General features: G+C 38.2%; 1 protein-coding gene across 1 annotated transcript; it reads right to left on the minus strand.

Moving 5' to 3' along the window:
* Positions 1–718: 718 nt before the first annotated feature.
* Positions 719–15774, minus strand: ATAD5 (ATPase family AAA domain containing 5). Its single transcript, XM_030461932.1, has 23 exons — positions 15697–15774; positions 13011–14806; positions 12804–12891; positions 12061–12225; positions 11407–11545; positions 11104–11188; positions 10770–10951; positions 9839–9996; positions 9395–9552; positions 8891–9180; positions 8624–8720; positions 7676–7758; positions 7413–7555; positions 7116–7266; positions 6467–6637; positions 5959–6077; positions 5047–5140; positions 4788–4852; positions 4349–4529; positions 3488–3675; positions 2389–3215; positions 1274–1438; positions 719–1082 (listed from the first exon to the last, which is right to left on the minus strand). Exons 1-23 carry the CDS (start codon positions 15772–15774, stop codon positions 1004–1006), a joined length of 5502 nt encoding a protein of 1833 aa, XP_030317792.1. The 3' UTR covers positions 719–1003.
* Between the last annotated feature and the right edge of the window lie 339 nt (positions 15775–16113).

Below are 16113 nucleotides of genomic sequence, written 5' to 3' on the forward strand. Positions count from 1 at the left end.
GTAAGTGGAGTACCACTGTATAGCACCAACCTGACTGAGTCTGAGGAAGAGGAACAGTCCAACTGCAGTATGAAGGCAGAAAAGTACATGCTTGAAATATTTCCAGTTAAAAAACCCTTAAACATCATGTTTATGGGCTGAAAAGATTGTTTTTGAAGTTTTACTTTCATGCAACAGGAATATTCAGAATTGTTGCAAAGTTTAATAAATTTATTGCCATATAAAAACAGATTCAATCACAATCAGGCTGAAGTCTTGTCAAATACAAAATGATGTATAAAAATAGAACACTATACAAGACTAGAAGTAGTTAAATATTACTGAAACCAAAGTAACACTGAAATAATTGTTATTTACAGAATCCTGCCTAATCTCCGAGTCCAGCTTGAGCTACAGTAATAATTTTCCTACCTTTTTAGGAGGTTAGCATGCAGATCTGACAGCTGTAAATAATGAAATTAAACCAATGTATACAAATATATGTACATTGAAGCATAGTGCTTTTCAAAGACTTTGTTACCCAGTTGTTGTTGTTGTTGTGCAGAGCTGTTTTAAGTCACTTACACTTTATATCCTCTCCCCGTCCCCTCCCACCCTGGGTTATTTCATAATTTCAGAAAGAAATGAACTTATTTTAATCAAATGGTCTCAAAAAAAGAAAGAAAGAAAAGAACAATCTTGCTGTTGAAGTTGTGAAGTTGCTCATTACAAAAGGACATGTTGCTATGTGATATACAAATTCCAGAGAAAGATACCATTGATTAGTTTGTGCATTTAATATTATAAATGCACTTTACTGGAGGAGCACCAAACCAACCCACATTTCAGTTGTGGAGGGCAATATCATGACAATAGATATATACATTATTTTAAATACTTATAGAAATTTAATATACAAATGGCTCTGAATATACAATAAAATAATGTGGTTTAAAAAAAAAATAAATCAAACTATGGTGAGAATACCACCATTAGGCACAAAGTATTTCTGGTGTCATCAAGTTTAAGGGAAGTCCAAAGACAGACTGTTTGTCATTTGTCTGGGAATTTCGAGGTGAATCCCTTCAAGATAATGCAAGAACCTATAAAAAGAAAAGCAAAAGTGACTATAAGGGGACAAAAATATTTCCAAATAGGAGGAAACACTTCTATTAATTTAGAAAAGCAAACTTTCATCTTTCTTGTCTAGAATTCTTTGACAAAATATTTTATTAAAATTCTTAACTACCTTGTATATTGAAATGTAGCAAGATTTAGGAAACCCAAAACTTACCTTCTTTTAGTCTTCCCTTGCTCTTTAAGCTTCTCAGACCTACAGATGCTACGAAGAGTGGGGAGGTATTCAAGTATGCTGGCCTGCTTATTACCCAGGTTAAAAGGACTTCTGGAAAATACAGTTCTGATGACTGCCAGCCTCTTTTGTGCTTTTTTGTGAATGCTGAAATGGAAAATGAAGTTTTAGTTTTTATGTTCAAGAGTATGCAGTCTCTATTTTGTTCCATTCAGGAACAAATCAAGTTGTTAAAAACTCTGTTAAACATCCTAGTGTCCAACACTGCATCCCAATGGATTAGATGAATGCTGCTTACACAGCATCACAAAGCTGCACTCAGCAGCATCAGGGACAGTAGTTTGCTCTCAGATTTTCAGGAGTTTGGGGTTTTTTGGTTTTCTTTGGGTTTTGTGTTGTTTTTTTTTAAGTCTTTTAGGGGTGTTCATCTGTTTGGTTTTGAAGGAGTTTTGGTTTTGAGGAGGAGCTTGGGCTGTTCAGGCTGGAGAAGAGGAGGCTCAGGGGAGACCTCATCACTCCCTCCAACTCCCTGAAAGGAGGTTGGAGCCAGGGGGGGGTTGGGCTCTTTTCCCAGGCAACTCTCAGCAAGACAAGAGGGCAGGGTCTCAAGTTGTGCCAGGGGAGGTTTAGGTTGGAGATGAGAAAGAATTTCTTTCTGGAGAGGGTGATCAGGCATTGGAATGGGCTGCCCAGGGAAGTAGTGGATTCTCCGTGTCTGGAGATCTTTCCAAAGAGCCTGGATGTGGCACTGAGTGCCATGGGCTGGGAACCGCAACGGTGGTTCAAGGGTTGGACTTGATGATCTCTGAGGTCCCTTCCAACCCAGCCAATTCTATGATTCTATGAAATAACTAGACCAAAAGAAGGCTACATTTCTGAACTACATTATAAGTCAGGCTACTCAAACAGAGAAGTCAGTTTTACAGAGGTTGTTAGGCAGTTGGTTTAAGCTAATGGAAGCAAAGAGAATAACATATTCCAGCATTTTGAGACACACTGGTAACTTTAATATTGGTAACACTCCTACACTCTGTCAAAGGCTTTTTTTTTTTGGCAAATAACTGCATTATAATTCAGAAATACTGGCAAAGGCTTACCTTGATTCAGTCGACTGACTGAAGGATACATAATTTCTTGTGTTTGAAATATGCAAAGTAAGTCCCCCCAGTAGATCTCCTTCAGGTGTTTTACTGGTACTCAAAGAAGATTCCAAGTTTTGTGAAATATTGCCAGAACATTTGTTAAAACTTAGGGCTTCAATAGCTGCCTTTATTTCACTACAGCTCTGGGAACTCCACCAATCAGTATTTTCTATACTGAATTCATCACTAAGACCATTTTTGATTTTGCCATTTGTCCAATTAAATCCTTCATCTTCAGAAAACTCCAGTGGTTCCTTGGTGTTAGTGTTTACACAGCAATCCAAGAAGGACATGTCCTCCACAAATTCAGTCAGTGAATTCAGACACTGAAAAACAAGTGCAGACCTTCTCTCATTTGCTGAGGTTTTAGTTTTAGTTTCTTCTCTATTTATCAACAACTTTGTTTCCTCTTTATTCCCTTCAGCACATGATGTGGGGCTATCTGATGGCAAAGTCAGGAATTCAGCTGAATAGTTCAGTCCAGTATCAAATAAGTCACTATCATCCAGTATCTCAAGCCTTTTCTGGCTCTTTGTCTTTTTAAACTTTTTTCCAGGGCTACTTTTTCCAGAGTGATAATTATTATTAGATCTGTTTTTTGAAGAAACTACAGTAGTCCTTTCAAGTTCAGAGTTAGAGGCTTCGGACTGGTTTGAAAGAACTTGTACCGGTAAGGGGAGAATAAGTTCAAGATTACTGTATATAAAATCAACATTCCTCATCTGAAATTCTGTGAGCAGCTGCATCAGTTTATTCCATTTCTCCCTGGTTGTGATTTTGTGCTGTAAAAGAATAATAAAAATATATACATTAATTTTTAAAATTAAAAATATTATTACAAGAAAATCTCACACTCCTGGCTTTGTAGTAATAAGGTGAGAGACTGTTTTGCTTGCAGGAGACTGCCTCACTTTTGCTTAATAATAACAGAATCCCTTAATTTCCATAACAAATCTTTTAAAAGAGATTTGCTTCTAAGATGCTGCTGTTCATAGTGATGATGACAGTCACTGGGCCATCATCTACAGTGTTAGATAGACAACTACAAAAATACCTTAAGAAATGTAAATAAATCTTCTGAAGGCAACAGGATATTCTTAAGGCCAAGCAATGTCTCTACACAGCCTGTGTCACATTTTGGGAACTCCTGAAGACATGCATCAGCTTCAGAAAAATCAATCTTGGAATCAGTAGTCTTTTCTGGATGAATTATGTGATCTGCTTTATTTGTCTCATCTCCTCCTGCACAAAGATAAGATGCTTTACTTGCAAAGAAACAACTGAATCATGAAAATGATTTTTCCCCTCAACTCCTTTTATAAAGGATACTGTAACTGTTGCCTCTTGCTGCAGTTCTGAATTAATACAGCAACAGAAATCAGTCATCCTGAGCCCAATCCACCATCCCCATTCCCCTTCTTTCAGTGTTACTGAGCTGCCTCCTCTCCTTTTTTTTGAAAGTAACCATTTGAAATGCTCTGCTCTTCCTCTTATGCCCCACCAGGCTCTCTCTGCTGCCTGCTCACATGCTATCTCACATGCCCAAACCTGCTGAGGATCCTCTTCAGTGTATCTTTTGGGACCAAGTCCTTACCCACCCCACCTGCTTGCTCGCTGTCCAGTTTTTCTCCTTTTTCTTTTTTTTTCAGTTCAGCTTCTTCTAGATGAACTATCTACAACTCAGCTAAATAGATAAAAATCTGCCAACTGAGTTAAAAGCAAACTACTACTGGGTCCCTGTTCTGCCTAATTTTGCTATTCAGAATACAAAAGGGAGATAATGAAGTACCATAATGGAGGGTACTAAAAAAACCACACCCAGAACCCTACCATCTGTTCATACATGTCTAAGAATGGTTTGATTTAATCAATTTCACATGAAGATCAAAAATTATTTTAAATTAAATCAACCTACCATGATGTGACAAATGTTTGTCTTTCAAGAATCCACCTCCACTTCTAACCCAAAATTGTAAACAGAGAACACTTTGCCTGATATCACAGTTATTTGTGGTTAACAGAGTAGCCAAGTCTTTCACATCTGTTCGTAGATTCTCTGCCAGACACAGCACCTGAAGGTAGCTTGCAGCATTTATCTGAAGAAGAGTTAGACAAAAAACACTGAAAACAACTCCTACTAATGAGACTGCAGTAAGTCACACAGAAATAAATGTTATTTATGCTTGCAATTTATTTTTCCTCTTAATGTGGAGAATTAGTTAATTACATTAGATTAGTTACATTGAAACATCCATGGAATAGCAGACTACTCCACCATAGCTGAACAGCTCATGTCAGAATTAAGTCCAATTCAGAAAATCAACTCAATAAAAACAAACAAAACACAGACTTACCAAGGAAGGGGTTCTAAAGTTGATCTCTTCAAAACAGCCATCAAACATTAAGCTGAATGTTGGATCTACAGAAAGAGGAATCAGTGAACTGTCACAGCATTATGTCCAAAACTAATTATTTTCTTTACCTATTACAGCAGCCAGTATCTTCATTCAAGTAATAAAATACTCTCTGTATAGTCTCCACTCATTTAATTTTACATTTAGGAGCTGTATTCTTTCTCTCTCAAGCATAATTACTGAAACAAACAGCACTCACCATTGGTAGTAAGGATTACAGGTCTCTTTGCAGTTGCCATGAATGTCTTTATTGCACTTAGAAATCCTGCATCTTCATCAAATATTATATCTACCTACAGAAAACAAATGCCATGCAAGATATCATTAGCTTTAACAACAGCTACAAGCTGTGAGTGCAGAGAACACTGCTAATGACCCAGTGAGGCTGAGCATTCATAGAGATTCCTTGAACACAAGTGTGGAATGGCAGCACACTGGCTTCAGGAGTTCACTTGTTAGCACAGAACACTTTGACCACAGCTGTGCTGAAGCTTACAAAAATCACACACTGGTTCAGGGCAGAAGGCCTCTAGAGGTCAGCATGTCCAACCCCTTGCCTGAGCTGGGTCACCTAGAGCAGGTTACCCATGCCCACATCCAGGTGGCTTTTGAAAATTTTCTTTCCTTTTTAATAGAACAGCACCAGTGATCTGTAGGATCAACCCATATTTGGCTACACTGCTGTACTTCCTTTCCTTAATTACTGAAAATTACATTCTTGGATGCAGTTTTGTATTTTTAGTTAAGACTCTGACATTTAGGGGCAAGATGTTAAAGAAAGAAGAATTAAAGGTGGAGTTAGATATTGTAATCACTGGGGTGTTAACAGTGGCTTTTTAAAGTGTCTCAGTGCATCTAAACCAACACTTTTCCCATAATCAAAGGAGTTAAATTAGCAGAATCCTTCAAACAGTTCCAACAGTTGATAGATGACAGTTTGTTTTTTAAAATAGCTTTGTAAAATAAGGATCCAACCTTAAGAGCCTGTGTATCCTCACACTTGAATCTACCTAAGAGTCTCAAGGAGAAAGGGAAAAACCAAAAAGTTAAGCTCTTTGAACATAATGAAAGGACATGTTACTCACACCAAGATATTTCATGTGAATTTTACCTCTTCAAAAAGAATGAGAGATGTTGCACTTTTTCTGTTGTGTTCTCCTCCTTCTGTTTCCTTGGTTATTGACTTGATTTGAACATCTTTCTTTTCTTCACTTGTATTTTTAGTCCTTCCTGCAGATGGACAAAGAATTGTGCAGGAAGCAAAGGAAGATTGAAACCATTTAATATACATTCTTGATCCTGGTTTCAAAAATTATCCCATGTATAAACTGCTTAATAAAGTCTATCTTGATGTTAAATCTTAGATATCTGACCTACACCCTTTTCTGGTGTCTCTGGTTTAAAAAAAAAAAAAAAAAAAAAAAAGCCAAGGACTATTCTCAACTGCAGTGAATAACTCATGATAGAGTGTAGAAAGTGCACTCTACTCTTTCCTCCACACAGCTCCACATAAAGAGTAGTACAAGGTAGCATTTCCACTGCCAAAGGTAACTAATTATTATTAAATTAATTATTATTACATTATTAATGAATTATTATTATTAAATAGTGATACCTACCTTTTTTTTTCTCTTGTGATGTTACTCCTCCATCATTACCTTTACCTTTGGAAGAAATTTTGAAATAGTTTGCAAGTGTTTTAGGAGGTAAGCTTCGTTTTAATCCTGCTCCCTTTGGTGACAGTGGAGGTTTTCTTGGTGAAATAACTTTCTTTGGAGAATACATTTTTTCTGAAAGATATGTTTTGTTTTAAACATAAGCTGGAAATGTAATCATAAACTGACATTTCACATGCAAATTTAGAACAAATCCCAGTTTTGCATCTAGTACAGGATAGGTTTATTCTGCTGCTATCTGCTTATTTTACTTTTCTACTCTCATAAGGAATGCTTTCAGTTCAATGTGCTATTCATGTGCCATTGCACTCATTCCACAACTACAAAAACACCTTAAGAGCCAATCATTTTGATAAAGTCATTATTTAATTTGGTACATAGTGTGTTAGCTGACAGAGCACTTATTATTATGGCCAGATAAACTGAAATTTGCTATCTTTTTTTAAACAACTAATGTATAAAAATTTTCTGGGGAACTAAAAAAAAAACAACAAAAAACCCAAACCCAAACCACAGCAGAATCAGCTAACAACCAACCAACAAAAAAAACCCCAACTAAACAAAAAAACTCAGATATAATGATGAAACTTACTTGGAGATTTGGTACTGCTACAAGTGTTGAAAAAGCATGGCTTACATGCATTAATGCCCTTTTTGTCCACTTGATGAGACTGAGTAGCTTCCTTCAGTTGAGAGAGGATGTGTCTACCACTACGCTGGCAAGAGGCATTGACTTCAAATATCTGCAGTGGTATTTACATTATTACATTTACATTATTACATTTACATTAATTTACATTAAAAATATTCAGACCCCTTGTAGTACAAATACTATCATATAACTAGTGCCATACAGGAAAAATGGCTCCAAGGAAAGGACTCTACAAACCTTAAAACCAAGTTCTTGAGCACAAGCATATACTGCAGCAGTTTTCCCCACTCCTGGTGGGCCAGTTATCAGAACTGTATTGCAAAGGCTGGTCTCTTCCTCCATCTCAGATTTATCTATGAAGTCAAGGCTGTCCAAAGAATCTGTAGAATTATTAAAAAAAACCAAAACAACTTGTTCAAACCATTACCAATTTATGTAGTTTTTATGCCAACATTACCAAGAGAAACCATATATATATATAATTTTGATTCTATCAGCACCTTGATGCTCCTTGTCCTCTTTTTCCCCTTTCTGATTTCTTTTTTCTTCCCAGTCAGCTCTTTTTTTCCACTCTTTTAACCAACTAGAAAAAGAACAGAACAAAAAGATAGAAATTACTGCTGAATAAAGAACAAATTTCAATTGGAATAGAGCATAAAACTAGGGCACACTGGTCACTTCTTATGCCTCTCAAACACTTCAAGCCCTTTCTTTCAAATTAAAAAAATAAGTTGTGCAGGGTTTGATTCTTTAGTAAAAAAGGAATCCTTCATTCTCTGTTCTGTTAGTGGGCTGGTATAAAAACAAGTCACTTGGCAAACTACTGCAACTGTGGAAAATGCTTCATTATTCCTTGCCCAGTGTTGTTAGTCAGATGGGTCTCTAAATTCTGAGCAAGAGCCACAGCAATAACTTAAACTCACCCAGAAAACTGAACTGAAAGCACAGTCTGCTAAATGGACTGGAGTGCTAAATTAAAGCCAAAAGCAGAGGCAGTGCATCACCATCAGGATCAGAAATGCTTGTAGGGAAACAGACAAGTACTGGGAAGCTGCTGTCTCTCATCCAGAGTGTCTAAGTTTAAATAACCTGACCAAAGTGATTTATACTAAGATTTCAAGGGTATTTTAAGGGTATTTACTCATGTATTTCATTCCAGCCTACAGCCTAATGCAGCATTTCACCTGTGGTTTTGTCTAATATCATACCTTACAAGCTACTGAAGTATTACTGTGAAAGAAACTATGACCTAAAGATCAAGCATTCCAACTGACCATTTGTTTCTGAACTTTTTGTAAGTAAACCAAAGCAGAGGCCACAAACATACACCCTGTAACTGTTATTCAGGCAGTGTAAAACCATTGATTTCACTTCTTTCAGCATAATCAAGTAATAGGATTCTTTTTTTGTTGTTATTTTAAGAATGGATCTGTGCTCCCACTTCTCACCTGTGTAGCCTCTCAATTTCTTTCTTGTTCCCTACAAGTTCACTGGAATCTTGAGGCTGATATTTTTCTGTCCAGAGCATGTCTTCTTTTTCAATACCTACAGAAAAAAATGTTATCCATTTTTAAGTAGTTCTTCATGCAAAAGAGGTGATCCAGTCTAATAGAATATTAAGACTAGATATGATTTTTACATGAGGAAAGCTGACATACATCATCTGCTCATTCTCTCAAAGCACAGGTAATTAAAACCACAGGAAGTAGAATTACCTGAAAATGCATTTGGTTCTGACAAATATCCAGCATCTTCTGTCATATCATCTAATTTCTGGGTCTTCTTTTTTTCTAAGCATGCTGCTTGTCCTGTCTCTGCTTGGTTTTCTCCATGTATTGGAGAAATAAGGTTTCTGGAAACTCTGGGTTTTATTTCAGACTCTGTACCTTCAGCTTCTTTTCTTCTTTTTGATTTACGGTCTTCTGTTTCTTTCCTTTTCCTCTTAGTTTCCTTCCAATTGTCAGAATGCTTCTGCTTTACCTCAGAATTTGCAGTGCCATCTCCACTTTCTAAGAAAAAAAAAAAAAAAGCACTCTGCCCATTGCAGCTCCACCTTTCTTTAAGTCATAGTTGAAGAACCTAAAATGTGAGGACCAGTTTATTCCCACAACCACATTCCTTCACCAAAACGTTTCTGGAAATTCCAGGTTATCTTTTTATGCCAGACAGAGAGTGTGTGTGTGTGTGTGTGTGTTTTTGTGCTTCCTTACACAGATCACTAACCTTGTAAACTGTTTTCAAAACCCAACCGTTCTGTTTGCTTTTTCAGAAACTTGTAGAAGTATTTTCTCACAGGAAACTGAGAATTAGAAGACATGATCTCATCTAGTAAATCTTTCCTGAATGTGTCAGTAAAAACTGGTCGGTGGCCAGAAAGCTGTAACACACACAAATAATAAAATTATTACTAAAACCCACTAACAGTGACAGTTTTGCATAATTTAAACTGGTAGCTGTTTTCCTAAATCTAGAGATCTAACAGAAACCCTTAAGAATTGTCTAATGTTATGATGCAGAAAGGGTAAATCAATAAAAGAAAAAAAAAAATCCTGGATCCAGACAGATTCAAAGTGAAAGATTTTTTTTAAACAACCGAAGTCCTAAGAAATAAAATAATTTCCATTTTCTTTTCATTTTTCTTCTAGCATTTTAAAGGTACTAACCACAGGTGCAGAGGAGTCTCCAGCTAGTTTTGAATTCACAGTGGAAAATTCACCAAGTGAGAGAGTGATTTTTGTGATGTTAGTGACATCAGTATTTAGTTTCCTTAGCTTAGCTAATAGAGGACAGGATGGTGATTTCAATTTCCACATTGGGTAACCTACACAATAAACCCCAAAAACAAAACAAGGAAACTTTTGTTAGCAAAACAGAGGTACAGTCACAGACAGTAGGAGTAAATGCTCTTTTAACTACAGTTTATCATGTCAAAACCCAGCTTATTTAACTTACACTGCATCAACTTTTTATCTTTATTAACTCCTCCTCCCAAAAGCAGAACAAATTTGCACATATTTGCATAAACATTTCTCCAGTAAGTTGCTCCTGGGCTCTGCTTGCTCCAGGTGACAAGCTGAGCCCTCACTGGGTGTCTGTGGGACAGGTGCTCACCAAGGATTTTGTTTGTTTATCAGCTGGTTTGCAATCTATACTCAGAAGTGCTATTCTCCTTTCTGCTTTTCTGTCATGCCCTTTCTTAACAACACTGTAGTACTCTCCATCAGTGGAATAAAATGGGCTGTTCTTTTCCTCTTTTAAGAAATATTTTGCCTGAGTCAGAAGGAAATTATTTCTGTCCCAATCACCCCAAGGTGATCTTTATTTTCCAAATTGGAGCTTGAAAGAATAACATTTTGACTAAATACTGAGTTTTGCACCCTTACCCATAAACACATTACTTTAGCACCAATTTAATTCCTAAATTGTGTCTTAAAACCTCACTGGAAGCTTATTTTGTTTTCTTACTGTGACACAAAACAAGAAGGAACTATCTGCTATTCCAGTCACAACAGTAACTTCTGATGATCAAGTTTCTATTCTCCACAGATCAGAAATTATTCCATGCATTTGCACAATGGTTGAACACAAGCTTACAGTCATCCTTCTGCTGCACATGGACAACAGTCTTAAAAGAAGAACTTGCAAGAGCATATGCTTCCATTGCTGCTGCTTTCTTTGCAATCTGTCTTTTCAGTGACTCTGGCAATCCACTCCTCAAGAATTCACGTTTTGCTCTAAACTGATCATCATCTTGAGAGCTTTCTGATGCATCTTGGCTTTAAGGAAAATAGAAATTAAAAAAGAAAAAACAACAGAACACATTAGCCCTACCAACCCCACAACACAATTTAAAGCACATTCATTTCTACACGTGAATGTTAAAGTAACCTTGAAACAGATTTAAGCAACTGCAATCTTGAAAACTGACCTGCTTTCATCAAAGATCACAATTGGTTCACCTGCAGAGTTTTGAGCATTCCTACCTAGGGAGGAAGGTGGATATCTCAGTTTTCCTTGAAAAAGAAAAAAAAAATCATTATTAGATTAACATTGTTATAGGATTCTAGCCTTGCTATTCTGTTCACTTTCTATATATTCCATTTAATAACATGTTACCAAAATTTATTATAGTTTTGAATTATTTCAGCACTATACATGAGGACAAAACTACTGCAAAGTCAATAATCAGTAACTGTAATAAAATTAAACACATCCAGTAAAATGCAATTACCATTTGAGTTCTTTGCAACCTTTAAGTTTCTTGTCTTTTTCCCCAAAACATCATTTAAGCTTCGAAGATTCTTCTGCTTCCCATTCTGCACTATAGTGCTGTCATTACTCAGACTTGAATCTAAAATTATTACTGATTCCTAGAGGGAAAGCAAATAAAATAAGAAAGGAAACACAACTTTTCCTCCTTTACTAAGAACAAAATGTGATGAAAAAAGTGAAGAAAGTGCTAGAGAGAACTGAAGTTAGCAATATAATTTGTAGACTACACAATACTTTTACTACTGCTGTCTACACAGACTAGAGCAAGATCTCCAATATACAAATGGAAGCTGGAATTACTCTTACCTAAATTTATATGTCTAAAACATACACATTTGAAACAGATACCTTGCTGCCCATCAGGAGAGAAACAGTCATTATGTTCTAAAGAGTGGCCACCTGCTGCTTTATTACAGATTTGCACTAGGATGAGCTTGCCAGTCTGTACCTGGGAGCTGCTTCACTATTTGACATTAACCATACCACTCACTGCAGGTATCTACCCAACTTGGTTCTTTAAAAGAAACGTTTGCAGGAAAAGAAACAATTTTATTGCTTAAATGACCCACAAAAACTTTAAAATCTTTCCCCCCTATGAAGTGTACAGGCTTACTTCATCTTCCTGTATTTTTTTCTTTTCAGCAAGAGCTCGCTGGCGCAACGAGCGCCTCACAGGAGCTGCTGAGTCCTCAGTAACCTTTGCTCTGTTGTGCTGTAGAGCCTTTGCTTTTTCAATCAGCTGCTTTGCTTTGGATATGTTTTTGGAAGTAGAGCTTATCTGTAAAGTATAAAAGAACCAAAATACTTTGCAATTAGCAGCAATACATTCAGTAAGTATTTTGCATGTTAATGTAATCTTTCGCATTCATCTAAGTGTATGGTTTTTATAAAATGTTATTTGTATCAAAAAGAAAATGAAAGGATAGAAAGGAGGAGAAAATGAATATGATAGAAATATTTTTCAAAAAGAAGTGAGAGCCCAACAAGAGGATCCTCCAATTTTTTCCCAGAACAAATGAAATATGGGCAGTAACATTGTTAGCCATAAGCTCTTCTACTGTGCCCCATCCTAACAAGCTGCAGGACATGAGCATGCTACTGCATTGGGGTTTTTTTGTTATGAAAACCAAATGTACACTAATAAAACATTTTAAAAACTATGGTACAATAGAAGTACAAGAAACTAGATCAAATTCTATCATAAATCAGCATCAAACAGCAATAGTCTCTTCCTGTAGGGCATCTAAGAACAGTAATGCTGTGTTACAGTACACTATTAAACAATGCTGAATATTTACACAATTAATTACATATAGTAAATGACAAAACACTGAAACAAACTGTTACATAAATTACCTTAATATTTTTTGAGTTAAAATCTTCATTTTTCATTGCTTCAGCTTTATTTGGTTTTGTAGTCATACTGATACGTGTGAATCGCATTCTAATTGGGAGGAAGAGCAAGATTATCACTTTTTAATAAAGGGAAATGTTACTAAATAATGGTAATTAAGGGCATAGTGCTAGTAATGTTAATAAAGGGAAATACACTAAAACATTTACCTTATTGGGCTGTTCCCATCAAAGGGCACAGTAATCACCTCAGCTTTATACATGTTACTTTTCTTCAAGGATCGCTCGCTTGCTTTGGGTGTAGAAGTCTGAAAGGGACTGACAGGTAATTCATCTTCAGAAAAAGTATTTCTAATCCTTTTTTTTTTAGGTGTAACATTTTTGGATGTTTTGATTTTCTCCTGCCTTGAACTCCTCCTTAACTTATTCATTTTCAGACTTGATGAAATTCTTACATCTAAGCTGTTTTCCTTAGAAAGAATATTAGCTCCTGAATCCTGAATATCTTCATTATAATTGCTGGTATTAGACTCATTTGTTTCCTTAGGATCTGGAGCCTTCTTTCTTCCATTTCCTTTCTTCTGAAGCTTCCTAGGTCTTCTGGATTTAGTTCTACTGTTTGCAGAACCAGATTGTGTGTATTTGCTCACATATTCCTCTGGTACTCTGCTTTCTAATCCTTTATTTAAAGCAGTGTCATCTTCAGGTCCTTCTTTTTCTTTGGAACACTTTCCAAGGACTTGCTTTTGTTTTCCAGGTGCCCTTTTAACTCCACTTCTCACTACATCTGATGTTGGTTGTCTAAATGCCTTCATAAACTGATGCCTTTCTTCCAGAGTACATTTTGGCTTCAAAGAATCTGACCCTGCAGTCTCTAGTACAGCTAACTCCAACTCTTCTTCCTCAATAACTACATTAGATTTTCTTTTCTGAATAACCTGTTCAGTTTGTTCACTGTCCAAGAGGGGTGGGCTGCTTTCTTTTTCCACAACACATCCCTTCTGCTTTAGAAAAATGGATGCTATTTTCCTAGAGCCTTTTTGTTCCTTATGTAATGGAGCTAATTTTGGGGGAATGGAATGAACTTGTGCAAGCACTGTTACTGTTCTAAGTGGTAGCTGTTGAGACTCCTCACACTTATCTGGGTCACTGTCACTTTTGTCCATGTCTTTTGATGGAGCAGCATTGTCCACTGCTGGTTTTGTGTCTTCAACATGATCTACATTACTTTCTCCTTGACTCTTCAGGAAGTCCTCAAATGACACTGTTACAATGCTGTTATTTACCTGTGATGATTTATCGTCCCTATGAAGTTCAAAACTGGAGTCACTAATAACAATGTCACACTCTGCTACTGTAGGAGAAACTACCTTTTTTGTATCTTCAGCATCCTTTTTACACTTTTCATTCAGTTGGTTTTCAGACAAAAGACTTTCAGACAAATCCATATTCACCTTTTGCTTCCTCTTCCTTGATCTTCTTATTCTATTTTTTGTTCCATTTACTTCAGAACCAACTTTCTTTGCATCTTTTCTGGAGATGCCAGCATTGGAGAAGTTCTTTCTTTGGACAATATCTTCTTCTAATTCTCTTGTACATCTCTGGCCAACTAAAGCACAAGTAGCAATAAAATCATTACTGTCTTGTTTTAGTCCTGTTGTTTCTCTGCTGGTGTCATTACTAAGTTTTATTTCATCTTCATTCTCAGATTCTTTCATCACTCTTTGCTTATTATTTAAATTAACTCTCTTCCCTTTCCTCTTCCACTTTGAAGGTGGTTTAAAAGGTGACTTACAGTCCTTGTCATCAGCATCCAACAATGTTTTATTTTCTCCTACTACAACTGGCAATGTACCTTTCTCAGTTAGAGATGCCTTTTTAAAATAATCCAATATGTTGTTGGGTTTTGGTGGTGACAAGGCTTTATCCATTGGCTTTGCTAATGGTGAAAAATATCTTGTGATTGTTTCCACACAAGTATCTTCCTCTCGCCGTTTCTTGCATGGCTATAAAAAGTTCAACAGCCACATTAGCTTTAAAATACTTCAGATGACTTTAGTGTAGCAGTAAAGAACAGTATAGTAGCTGTAGTATATATTGGTGACACTAGTACTTGTTCAGAGGATAAAGAACTTGTGTCAGTGCACTAAGACACTATGCATATTATCTTGATATTTTCATCAGCTTAAAATAAAGATTCTGCCACTTCAAATAAATAAAATTCTTGTTCTGGAACTTTGAGACCACCAAACCTGAAAGCGACCACAAAGTCCTCACAACAGCTCTGCTGGGATTCCATATGACAAGTTCAGAAAGTCTACTCCAGCTCAATGATCTGCTGGTTACCTGAAGATGTTCACCAGAGCATTTGTGGAGAATCACAAAATGATCTTAACAGGGAATCACAATATGACTTAGAGATCTATGATCCTACTGTAAACACCTAACACATCTTAAGAAGAAACTGTATTTTTAAAAATAAAGCAAATTACTACAAGACAATTTGTATCTCACAACTCTCTAAGAAAGGCGGTTCACAAAGACTTCCACACCCTTCTGGTGTGTTAAAAACTGAACTCTGAAGCCACAGCCCCCGAAACTGCAAACGCTCCTGACCAAAAGTTACCGGGACTCGGTGGAGGTGCCATTTCATGACAGCCTGGCCCGTGGGCTGCGAGCGAGGGCAGAGGGCACCGGGCTGGGAGCACCGGGCAGAGGGCACCGGGCTGGGCAGTCGCCCCGCCCCGCCGCCGCTTTCCGCCTCCCCCCTCCCGTGAAACTGGGCGCTCCGTGACAAGCGCCCCCGACAAAGCGGCGCCCACCTCCCGGGCCGCCCCGGCAGCACCGTCCGTCGCCGCTCAGGGCGCGGCGCCCCGGCTCGCCTCCGCCTCCCTACCTGCGCCTCGTCGTCTTCGTCGTCGTCTTTCCCGGGGAGAGAGGCGGCTGCCGCGGCCACGGCGACCCTGCCCACCATGCCCCGAGTTCTGGAGAGGATCGAAGCCCTCAGCCGCGGGACGAGGCACTCACGGCCGCCATGGAGCGGCCCCGCCCGATGCCCGCAGCCCGCCCGGTGCCCGCAGCCCGCCCGGTGCCGCCCCTGACAGGAGCGGGAGGAGCGGGGAGAAAAGCGCGCGCGGGACGGGATTCGGACCTCCGCGCGGAAGGGGGCGGGGCCACGGAGGGTCCCACGTGACCCACCCGCCCTGCCAACGGCCGCGCGCTGTCCGCCCTCACGTGACGCGGGGCCGCCCCGCCCTGCCCCGCCCTGCCCCGCCCCTATTCCGCGGGGCCGGTCACGTGCCGGCGGGGCCAC

This window comes from Calypte anna, chromosome 18 (genome assembly GCF_003957555.1).
Source record: "Calypte anna isolate BGI_N300 chromosome 18, bCalAnn1_v1.p, whole genome shotgun sequence".
Classification (NCBI taxonomy): Eukaryota; Metazoa; Chordata; class Aves; order Apodiformes; family Trochilidae; genus Calypte; species Calypte anna.

Excerpts from the sequence above, each read along its gene's own strand:
- ATAD5 (XM_030461932.1), bottom strand. The coding sequence starts at position 15,774 with ATGGTGGGCAGGGTCGCCGTGGCCGCGGCAGCCGCCTCTCTCCCCGGG. Across the intron at positions 11,189-11,406 it reads GGTTGCAAAGAACTCAAATG|GAAAACTGAGATATCCACCT; the intron begins GTAATTGCATTT and ends TTCTTTTTCAAG. Across the intron at positions 1,083-1,273 it reads CAAGGGAAGACTAAAAGAAG|GTTCTTGCATTATCTTGAAG; the intron begins GTAAGTTTTGGG and ends TTCTTTTTATAG.